Source organism: Sabethes cyaneus, chromosome 3 (assembly GCF_943734655.1).
Source record: "Sabethes cyaneus chromosome 3, idSabCyanKW18_F2, whole genome shotgun sequence".
Lineage (NCBI taxonomy): Eukaryota > Metazoa > Arthropoda > Insecta > Diptera > Culicidae > Sabethes > Sabethes cyaneus.
The window spans coordinates 220,900,559-220,912,359 of record NC_071355.1 but is presented as its reverse complement, the minus strand read 5'-3'; the positions used below and the strand labels follow the sequence as shown (position 1 = coordinate 220,912,359).

The following is an 11,801-nucleotide window of genomic DNA, read 5'->3' as shown; positions in this document are numbered from 1 at the left end:
GGCACCGAACGCTCCAGTCAGCGGTAACTGATTGGGGAGTATCTTGTACCAGTGTTGTTACTGCTGAACACGAAACAACAATTTCATTACAGGTAGTGGCGTTGTCGAAGGCACGGTATTTTACAGGTTAAATGGACGCGCTTCAGCGGTAAAGGAATTTCCTAGTCGGTTTTGTTCACACATTAGACATATTTGACAGCCGTGCAAACACGTGTTTCGATACGGCGACACTGCCTGGGCAGTAATCGAGTTTACCGTAGCAGGTAGTTTGTTAGGAGAATACCTTCGTAGTCGCCATTAAAGCGTAACGGACCGGTTACCGAATCAACGGTGACGATAACACCACCGCCGGGATAGCTTGCGAGAGGATGAATAATGCCTTTGAACTTGGGTAGATAGATTGGAATTTGTGGTATGCCAAAGCTTGGGACAAAGCTGTATACATTCCCGTCTACTGGGAAATCAAATTAAATTAACTATCTATCTTAACCTCGAAACTAGACGACTCGATTAGGAGGATTTTTGAATTTGAAGAGGTGTGATATCTCAGTGTATTGCGAGGTTACTTTTAAATCAAGTTTGAACGTCTTTTTTGGTATTATTTAGCATTACTAATTATTTTTCTTATTATGTTCACCACCGTTCCTTGACACTACTTCACATTCGTTAAAAATACCTTGATGAAGTGGGAACCTTTTGGTCGTCTGCCGATTCACAGAGTAACTGGGCTTGGATAAAGCTTGGTTGGCCAATGCAGTCAAGTGATTAACTATGTCTCACTTATTAATCAAAACCGGGTATTTATACCTTTTTCCAAAAGTCTTAATTCTATCTTATCTATTGGAGTAAATAAATGGCTGAAGAGACAATTTCCAAATAACAGTTATAAGTTTTATTACGTTTCTCTAGTGGTTTTCGTGACCAATTTCATAAAACCGCTGATAAAAATTCGAGCTCCACCAGCACTTCCTGATGACCACAATAAAGCTGCCTTTCAACTAAGAAGCCCTCCCTTCAGAAGATTTTCCTAAGAAGAATCTAGTTATGGCTGCAAGTAGTCTTATCATACTCTGCAGGAAGTAGCAATATAACCGAATTTACTCCGTTGCTTGACAGCTAATACCATAATTTAATAAAGTTTTTCTCTACAAAGCCACCACCCAGTTAGCTTCGAGGTACGACGCTGGTCTAACAAGCCAGTCGTCAAATGTACGAATCTTGGCTAGGCGGTGCTTGCTAGATAGAGTCAATAGGATCATTGCACTGGCCCCGTAATTTTCCTGTACTCTAAACAGCCGGCTGCGAAGTCTGTTGATAAAGAAGGGTAATGTCTAATGACGGTTTAAGCCCACGGCTTTTTGCTCTACTAAGCTATAAGCTCTGGTTATAAGCTAAATCGGTCTGTCAGTTTTGTCAATTTGAAAATACATCCGTCAGCAGACGAATTAAAGTTTTACCGTCAGATCATCCTAATCAATTTGATTTACAACGATCATAATGAAGTACCCCATAAAAAATTAATAAATAATTAATTAATTAATTAATTCAGCAGTTTCCATTGATTTGCAGCAGATTCGTATTAAATCTGATCGCTCATATTTATATGATGCGTGCATAAAATCGAACTTCTATCCCTACCTCCATGAGGTGCCGGCTGGGGTACGCAACGTCAGTTGTCGTACGCTAACAGGAAAGGGGGAACAGTGGCTCCCGCCCACATTAAAGTAGCAGCCCCATCAGCGGGATAAGGGTTAACAGCCTACTGTACCGGAACACAAAAAGGTAATGAAAATGAAAGAAGAAATCTCTCTGGATTATTGGCAACGACCTTCCCTACTAGCACGGTTGTGACAAAGTATTTGTGGTAACCGAACTATGACTAATTTCAGTCGTAATCCGGTTGCTTCAACTAAATGAACATAAAGTGTGCTACTTGGGTTTAGCATGAAAACACGGACACGAATCGGAACATGGAACAAACTGACCCTTGCCCAGCAGGGCAAAGCTGGTTCAACTTGCAAGGGAAGCTGGCCGCCTGAAGCTTGAATTCTTGGGGTTGAGCGAGGTCCGCTGGCCGGGTACTGTCGAACACAAGACATCATCCGGGCAAGTCTTGCTTAACTCTGGCATACGAGTTGAAAATGCTACTCGAGAAAGAGGAATTAGTTTACTACTGAGCCCAGTGGCACATGCAGCCCTGATGAAATGAGAACCGATAAATGAGCGAATAATCGTTGCCAGATTCAGAACACGGGTTAGAAACCTTACAGCAATCCAGTGCTATGCGCCAACAGATGCTGCCAACCTGCAGGAGAAAGAGAGTTTTAACAGTCAGCTGAACAGTGTGATTCAGAACTTGAATCCCTAGCCTCGGAGTTGCCACCTGGTAGAACCGTCGAAGAGCAATCGACCGGCATCAAGAACGCCTTCATCACGACCAGTGATGAAACCCTTGGCAAAGTGCGCAGTGGGCGGAGGAAGTGGATCTCGTATGAAACTTGGAGGAAGATCGACGAGCGGAGAGAGGCGAAAGCCGGCATTGAGCGAGCGCGAACCAGATCCGTTAAGACAGCTGCCCGTCAACGATACGCCGAACTGGAAAGGGCTGTTGAACGAGCTTGTAGGCTGGACAAGAAAGCCTGGACTAACTCCCTAGCCGAACAAGGAGAAACCGCCACCGCCGATGGTGATATCCGTTTGTTGTATGATATTTCTCGTCGTCTTAGTGGTGCCAGGATGAATACAAAGATGCCGCTAAAGGACAGAGCTGGTCAGCTACTGACTGACCGTACAGAACAGCTTAAGCGATGGACTGAACATTTTGAACAACTATTCCGAGTTTCAAAAGTCAGAGACCAACAAAACCAGCAGCGTACGACGCCTACAGTTCGTCGAACTAATCGCGTCAACTCGGAGGCGCCATTGCTGGATGAAATTGAAGCAGCCATCAAGAGTATAAAATCGAATAAGGCGCCAGGGATAGTCTGTATTTCAGCCGAAATGCTCAAAGCTGACCCGTCTTTGTCAGCCCAAATTATGCACCCGCATCTTTTCCGGTGCACTGGATGCAGAGCATATTGGTCAAAGTTCCTAAAAAAGGAGACCTAACTGAATGCGGTAACTGGCGTGGCATCACGCCACCCAAGCAACAATTTCAGTTTTATTACATTCTTATGATGGCATTTAAGACCAAAATTGGCCAGGAAGACCGCCACAAGAGTACAATAAAGCACACATTGTTACTTGGGCATGCACCTTCCAGTATAGGACAAAAGGTAGGAGTCACAACGACAACTTGTTAAGCGTAGCTACCAATAACCCCCCCCCCCCCCTCACCCTTATACTCTTTCCCATCCATTCAAAAAATTTTCGTTACTTTTCACTCCCGTCTCTTCATCAATTGTAGGACCACCGTTTCAAAAAAATATTATTTTATTATGCTGTTAACCCTCTAACGGGTAAGACCGTCTGTAGACGGCCTTCGCGTTTGAAGCTCCAGAGTCGCATACGAAATTTGTTTTTAATTGGCAATATCGAAAATATGTTCTGTACAGATTTCTTGACATTTTGATACTAATATCATAACATTCTGACCATGCATTCAAAAGTTATTATCTTTCAAAAACAAAAATTCCGAAAAATTTCGAAAATAATTAATGCGCGAATTTTCCCTTTTTTACTTTTGTAGAAAAAGGACATCTAGAACAAAATAATTGACCTAAAAAGTTTTTCTATGAGTAAATTTCATGCATTATTTTAATTTTGTAATATATCTAATTAAAAAAATATCTGGGCAGAGCGTTAGACATGAAAAAAGAAAAAGAGAAATTGGACTTTTTCTTACCTGGCGCTCCTCCAGATAATTATTTTTGCATGAAAATCAGAACTTAAGGTTTTTTCGTGTGTACTTTCATGATAAAATAGTCATTAGCTTGATCGCATCGTTTTTACGGTGTTGCCCGTTAGAGGGTTAAGATCGACTGAAGTACATATATTGTATTGCGGATTTTCGGCTTTCCAGTCAGTTTTATATTGAATTGTGTTGAGTTGTGCACTATGGTCAAAAGGTTTAGGTGTGTACATTATTTTGTCACCAAACTAATGCAATTGGAGCTGTTTAAATTCGAACTTCCTTCCGTTGGCAATCAACGATTAGACAAGAAAACGTAACCGTATTACCTTTGAAAAAGGCCAAAACCAAAGGCCGAAACGTCAGGCAGTATAAAAAAGCCGTTTTCAATATAAAACTGACTGGAAAGCCGAAAATCCGCAATACAATTATTTTATTATTTTATATGCCTGACCGCATTTCAAGGTCAAGATTAAAAACACGAGGTTGGTCTATCTATCCTCTTAGCTTGCGTTTTTTTTCTGGCATAGATTGCCTCCGTCATGCCGTCCCAAAAATTTTACAAAGTTTACAAAGCCGATTTGAAAACCGTTCTATCCGTTTCAATTCCTGCTGGCTGCATTACATCCTCAGTAGTGAAGTTAAATAGCATACAATTGCGGCAACCCTTGGCATGATCCGAAAGTACTTGAGGAAGGTTCAATCGGCACCGTAGTGTGGAGTTGGCCAGACTGGCTCCCGCCAAGGGCGCTAACTCTAGGGGGCGCCGAAAACGGTCTGAACCACTGTAAGGCACTCTCGAGTGCAGTGAAGTACTGGATACAGGGAGCTGGACGAATCATGTACGAATGTCTAGTTGTAAAAAATAATAAACTTCGAAGGAACCTTGATTTAAGAAACGAGGGTGCCAAGTCGGGTCTTCGTCAGGGTAACCACAATGCTACGCTACGCTACGGCTCTAGAATCGGGTCTAGCATCTGGGTTCAAAATCCGATAAAAACTACAAGGTATACAGCCCTAAGGGTTTTACGGAAGGGTGACGTAGGACTATATCAGATCATCAGATCAAAGACTAATGTAAACTGCATTTCTGGCATATTTATGTTTATAGGAATCTGTGAGTATCATTGTTTAAGTGAATGTTTAAAGGAGAAGAGCGACATATTCAGATTCAATTCTTTATTTAATGCAATGGTGGTTTTGAAAATACGTGAAGGGGGGTTCATAAGTACAACGCCTGCAACCTTTGAGACATAGAAATTTCCTTTAAAAATTACTTGTTTACATCATAAAGGTTGAAATGGTAATGAATGACCAATTTCTGTTTTATTTGTATGAGAGTCCTTATCCTCCTTTGAGGGATCTCAAACCATCATAAAATAAATTCATGCCTCCAAAAAACCCCACATGTCAAATTTGGTGCCATTTGCTTGATTAGTTCTCCCCCCTCCCCCTGTTAAAAGACGGATGGGTCTCATTATACCATAGAAAAAATTCCTGCCTTCTATAACCCCCACTTGCCAATTTTGGTTCCTTTTGCTTGATTAGTTCTCGAGTTATGAGGAAATTTGTATATTATTTGTATGGGAGCCCCCCCCTCCGCTCCTAAAGAGGGAAGGAGTCCAATTTACCATAGAAAAAATTCTTGCCTTCTGAAACCCCTACATTCTAAATTTGGTTCCATTTGCTTGATTAGCTCTAGAGTTTGGAGGAAATTTGTATTTTATTTGTATGGGAGCTCCCCCTCTTAGAAGGAGAAAAGGTCTCAGTACACCGTAGAAAAAAAATCCTGCCTTCTATAACCTCCACATGCCAAATTTGGTTCCATTTGCTTGATTAGTTCTCGAGTTTTGAGGAAGTTTGTGCTTCATTTGTATAGGAGTCCCCCTCTTACGCCCCCCTTAAAATTGCTCTCTCACCCCCCTATAAAATTTCTGGTCATTTTATCTATCCAACGACCAATCCAACGACCAATCCAATTGTTTAGTTTCGTTCAGTAGTTTAGTAGTTATCAGCATTTGAAATCTTTCATTCAAACGTTGCACTTCTATTTTCGTTTTCACAAAGTGCTACCCAGTCCCAGTACAGTAAACAAAGACGTAGTCCTACGTCAAAAGTGGTCCAAGTCCAAAATCTGATTTTGACCTAGAAAGTAGCTTAAAATTTGGTCCCACATCTGATAAAAAATGTGGTCCAAAATATTATTTAAAACCTTGTAAAAATTTGATAAAAACGTGGATCAAAATTTGGTCCAGGATCTGATAAAAGTTCATCTGGTTCAGGTCCAGAATCTGGTCCAAAATGTGGTCCAAAATTTAAAATCTAATCGAAAATGTGGTTTATAATCTGACCCATTTTAAATTCAAAATTGGTTCAAAATCTGATAAAAAATGTGGCCCAGGCCCGAAATCTGATTTTGGCCCAGAATGTGGTTCCTGCATCTGATCCAAAATCTGACTCAAAATCTGTTCAAAAATGAAGTCCAAAATGTGATAACAAATCTGGCTTAAAGTCTTATCCAAACGCTGGTACAAACCTGATAAAAATGTGGTCCATACTCTGGTCCAGAATCTGCTGTAGGTCGAGAATGTGGTCCGCGAGGACCAGGTCTGAAATATGGGTTCAAAATCTAATGCAAAATTCCATCCAAGATCTGGTCAAAAATATGATCAAAAATGTGGTCCAAAATCTGCACCAGAATCTAGCCTGAATCTGTTCTAAAATATGTTACAAATTTTTGAACCACATTTGAAAAAAATTGGTCCAGGTTTAGAATTTGATTGAGTTGGGCTTAAAATCTTATCAAAAATAATAAACTCGAAAGGAGCACATTTTAGAAACGAGGGAGTGTTAAATCGGATTTTCGCCAAGTACAATGATGAAAAAATCTTGATTTTATTTTGAATCACCCGCATGATGATTGTATTCTCTCTAAAATTTCGTCGTATTCTAGCAAAAGTTTTATTTTTTCGTTCGTTTTGCAGCAGGTCGATAGTAAACTAATTCTGAATCTACCGAATATTTAGAATCGCAATGAGCGCTAATCGATGAACGCTCTATGGAATTCTCGTCATATCAGTCTTAGACGAGGTTTCAAATATTACCACGATATTCATTGGACGACATCACTTCCGAGAGTCGTCACTTCAACATTCATTTACTTTTCTCTGCAGCTCGAGCTCAAGTTGGGTTTGCATATTACTTTTTGTGGGCTTGCGAAGATTGTTGTGCGCTGCTCTCACAATAGTTTTATTTCTTATCTAGGTTTTGCATTCCCTTTCAAGTATTATCGAATCAAGTATTCCATTTCACCAGGATTTCTTTATTTATGTTCAACAAATGCTTTGAAGCAAGAAAAAATGGAAAATTAAATTGAATTTATAAATCTGGACTTGAGAAACAAAAATGCGGTGTTATTCTTCGTAGAAAGGTATTAAAACAACTTCGAAAGAAGGCTTTCTGATGCTACGCTGTAACCTTTTAAATTTTTATTTTGTTTGCCACATCAGTTTCTTGTCATCAATTTTTTTGTGATTTTTGCGATTTGCCACGGTGCGAGCGCCATATTCAAGACCTAATTCTGGACCGTTGCGATTTTTTCATAAATATTGACAAACTCAATAAATAAATTGTTACTTTTGACGAAAAATGGATCGCGCAGAAAACCGCGTTTTAAGTCTAGTTGTAATTGGTGGCAATACCATATGTACACAAATCTGGCTATATCGATAAAAAATTCTGTCTGTTGGCTAGGTAATTAGTTCTTATCGCTTGCCAGTTTCATTACATTGGAACCCGTCCGACTGCAAAGAAAAGCCTTGGGTATAGATCAGGTTATTAGATCAGAGGACATTTCCGGGGCTAATGCAATGATCCTTTTGAATCCAGAAGCACCGTACGCCGAGATATGAACATATAACAACTGGCTTGTTAGGCCGACATCGTACCTCGAAGCTAACTGGGCGGATTTACAATGTCCACTTTCATTTTGATTTAGGCAAAACATCGTTTCCTTACGCAGTGTTTCAGAGTAAGGATACCTTGCCTTTACTTATGTGTTACGGGAGGCAGAGCAAAAATGCATTCCGTATACAATATGGACAGAGATAATATTCGACACCGTTTTAATTCAGAAGCTCCTGTCGTTCTGCCCAATTAATTAAATGAAGGTAATGAAAAATTTAAATATTTTGAACATTTCAATATACAATTGCATCCAATGCAAAACAAAATTGAACGGACGAAATGTTTAAATTCCTCTCGTAATTCAAGTTCACACTGGGCTCATTATGGAGTTGGAGATGCTACAGCCGAGAATGGCTAGAAATAAAAATGTAGGTAGAGTGTGTGATAAATGTGTTGTCTCTGAACTGCTGGTGGAAACCATTGTAGGGTAATTTAACCTATAGTGGACCCTCTACCTATAATGGACCCTCAGGTGCAATTTCGGTGTTTATAGCTCGTATTTCTTATTTCTGCTTGAGACGAACCAGCCTATGGCTGAAAGTCTCGTTAATAAAGAAAATTAATTAATTCTTATGTCTGACTTTTTAACTAGTGTGAGTCCATTACACGATTATTTATGTAAAAAAATGTCGCCATTAGTGAACACTCTTCATGCAAAATACACTAGAATTCCCTCAGACACGAATGCACCAAAAGGTGTAAAGTGTCTCTAATAAACAAACAAACAAAGAAACTAGAATTCCCATAATGGACCCAATCATTATCCTATTGTAAACCAAAGTGATATATACATGTGTGGCAATGCTGGTTAAGTGGTGTTAGTGCAATGAAGAAATTTCATCATGGTGTGGGTGGAATCGTAAATCGACCAATCACGATGAAGCGTGACGTCAAACTCCAAAAACAAACCCCATTGTCCGACACGATTTGTTTTTGTAGTTTGACGTCGTTTTTTGAGCTTTTGCTACTAATACCATCAAATGTCTTCATCTGCCACACCTTTTTAAACCTTATTGATTGTAAACCACAAGAGTCCATGAAAGGAAAGCGGACATTCCAATTTGTTTTTAAAAATATGTAAAATATAGAGATTTGCAACATAAATTGATATTTCTTTAGCCTTAATCGAAAGTTACTAACGTTGTAAGTACCATTGGTTGGGTGTTTAGCGTTATCAGTTCAAAATAATTCATGGAAGAAGACAACTCAACCACTAAAGGGTCCACTAAGTGATAATTTACCCTACTGTCTAGCGAAATAATGATGATAATGCTTTCGTTCCGGATGTAATTGAAACCAGGTGTGTTCATTGATTTTTATTAACAAATATTTCTTTTATTCAGAAAATGTATAGCGCTATGAATTATGAACTGAGTGTGTTTGTTTGTATTTTGTTTTTTAATTAATATTGTTTTTCTGTTCGATAATTTTTCCCATAATGACCGTGGTTACATGCCCTCTCAGTACATGACATTATCGCTTCTGTATGGATTTAGCTACTGGTAGAAAATGAATGCATTTATTGTTCAACTTTTTACTTCTCTGATACGCAGCTCCCGATTCCGCAAAACACATTGGCTTCGAATGATGGCTTTAATTATATTTTAAATGCTCTGTTACTTAATATTTCGCATTTTACAGTCGCAAGCATACTCATAGTCAGTGGTTCAGTGGTAAATCTGCTGCCACTCCCACAGGTAGCAATTCCGGTTGATTTTGTTTGTTCTCCCGCGGTGTGTTCAAAAAAGCTACGTTTGTTTGAACTCAATGTAACTTGCCTACCATCTTTACACTATGTACACAGATTGGGGTGTTAAATAATCATCTGCAAACATAATCACGTCACGTTCCATCATCATCGTTGGTCAATTAACTGATTTGATTTTGAAACTTTTTTGTACATCAACTAAAACTTAACAAAGTGCCCATCCACTGCAAGATGTCTTCGCTTAATATTATTTGTCCTATTCATTTGTCATAATAATTATCTCTTTGTTTACTACTATATGATACAGTTGGGCTTAGGCTAGCTAATTTGTCACTGTTGTTGATTTTTATCTTTAGTCTGATTGATTAGTTTTCCCAGTACAGCCGGGTAATTATCGACATTCTGTCCCTCGTCCTCGTTCCAACTTGTACTAGCTAAATGATTTTTTTCTCGTTCATTTCTTAGCCTGTCCCTCCAACAGATTTTATCGCATATCTTCACTCCTGTATTTACAAATATTTTAGTGTGTTTACCCCAGTTCTTTTTTTTTCACTGTCGTATATCGTTTCAAACCCTACCGTAGGCTACACAGTGGTGGCTCTGTCTAAGCCTCGCTCACGCCAAGCTAGCTTATGTCGTCTTCATCGGTACTGGCTGTCAGTGGATGCGAGTCCAGCAACGGCGATGACGGCGAGGCCTTGCCTCAGGAAATTTCCGCTATTCCCAGCTTGGCCAGATTGGTCAGTGTTGTCAAATCGTTCGGCTGCAGCCGTAGTGCTTCCTTGTAGCTGCGGGCGGCCTCTTCGGATCGTCCCAGCAGGTGTAAAATGGCCCCTAAATTAGTGTGAGCTCGGGCCTCCTCCGGTCGCAGCTGGACGGCCTGAAAGGTGAAAAGTGAAAAGGGGTTTGAATAATTGCGTTTACAATATAGATAACGCCGCGCCGGCGAAGGTTGGAACAGAAGTGATTTTACCTGTCGATACCAGCGTTCGGCTTCGGTTTTCCGGTCCAGCAGACGCAGTGCCGATGCGGCGGCCGTCACCAGAGAGTAGTCTTCCGGGGCCAGTTCGGCTGCTTTTACGCGGTGCTGACAGGCTTCGGCCGTTCGGCGAACGGATGTTAGGAAGTCAGCTGTAATGGGAAATCGTGGCAGGGTGTGAATAGTTGATTTAATCACAGCGTAACCGGGAAAGGTCCACATGAAATTTGCTAAAGCCGGCGTTGATAATTTTTTGAACAATCGGGATTTTAACTAGACATAATGGTAATTTTTTTTTGAATGAATTTGGTTGGATTTTGAGTTTCGATTTGGCTTTGAGGTTGAATTTTAGTTTTGCTTTTGTTGACACATCTTTGTAAAGACTTTTTATAAATTTATTTCCTACAGAAAACTTTAAAATGACACGTTATGACAATGCAACGGAGACACATGGTATGCTGTTTCTACTTGTAAGAAAATCACTATTTTCGGCAAAGAGAAACCAGAAAAATCCGTTTCTTTTCAAAAATTGCGTCTCATGATAGAAAAATCATGATATATAAATAACTAAATGACCCGACAATCTTCGTACTGCCTCAAATTGAAATGTATGGCATAAATTGTAACTCTCGAATAAATTCAAAGTATATATAAGCTTTGCACCTATTTGAGATAGTTTATTCAACCTCCTCTCCTAGGCTAACTATCCGCACCTTGGACTTAATGCAACCCAACTAACACTTGCGCCATCCTTCTTACACACTTTATCTTATATATAAAAATGGATTTCTGTCTGTCTGTCTGTCTGTCGGGCTCGGGATGTTCCTTATAGATTCAAAAACTACTGAACCAATCGGCGTGAAAATTTGTATGCAGAGGTTTTCGGGGCCAGGAAAGGTTTTTGTGATGGTCAGAGACCCCTCTCCCCACTAAGAGGGGGCGCTCCCATACAAATGAAACATAAATCTCTGCATAACTCGAGTACTAATCAAGCAAATAGAACAAAATTTGGCATGTGGGTGTTTTTGGTGACAAGAATTTATTCTATGGTAAAATGGGACCCCTCACCTCCCCTCTTTAGAAGGGGAATTATGACTCCACTCTCCTTTAAGAGGGGGGCTTCCATACAAATGAAATACAAATTTCCTCATTTCCTCATAACTCAAGAACTAATCAAGCAAATAGAACCAAATTTGGCATGTGGGAATTTTAGATGGCAGAAATTTTTTCTATGGTGAATTACGACCTCTTCCCCTTTTAAGAGGGGGGCTCCCATACAAATGAAATACGAATTTCCT

At 39.8% G+C, this 11,801-nt stretch overlaps 1 protein-coding gene across 1 annotated transcript in view; it reads right to left on the bottom strand.

Moving 5' to 3' along the window:
- Positions 1-10,227: 10,227 nt before the first annotated feature.
- LOC128740749 (protein O-mannosyl-transferase TMTC2) overlaps positions 10,228-11,801 on the bottom strand; it is a 407,393-nt gene continuing 405,819 nt past the window's right edge. Inside the window, exons 11-12 of the mRNA XM_053836313.1 lie at positions 10,498-10,655; positions 10,228-10,404 (exon numbers count right to left, since the gene is read on the bottom strand). Coding sequence (XP_053692288.1) covers positions 10,228-10,404; positions 10,498-10,655 — 335 coding nt within the window. The remainder of the gene's footprint in view (positions 10,405-10,497; positions 10,656-11,801) is intronic.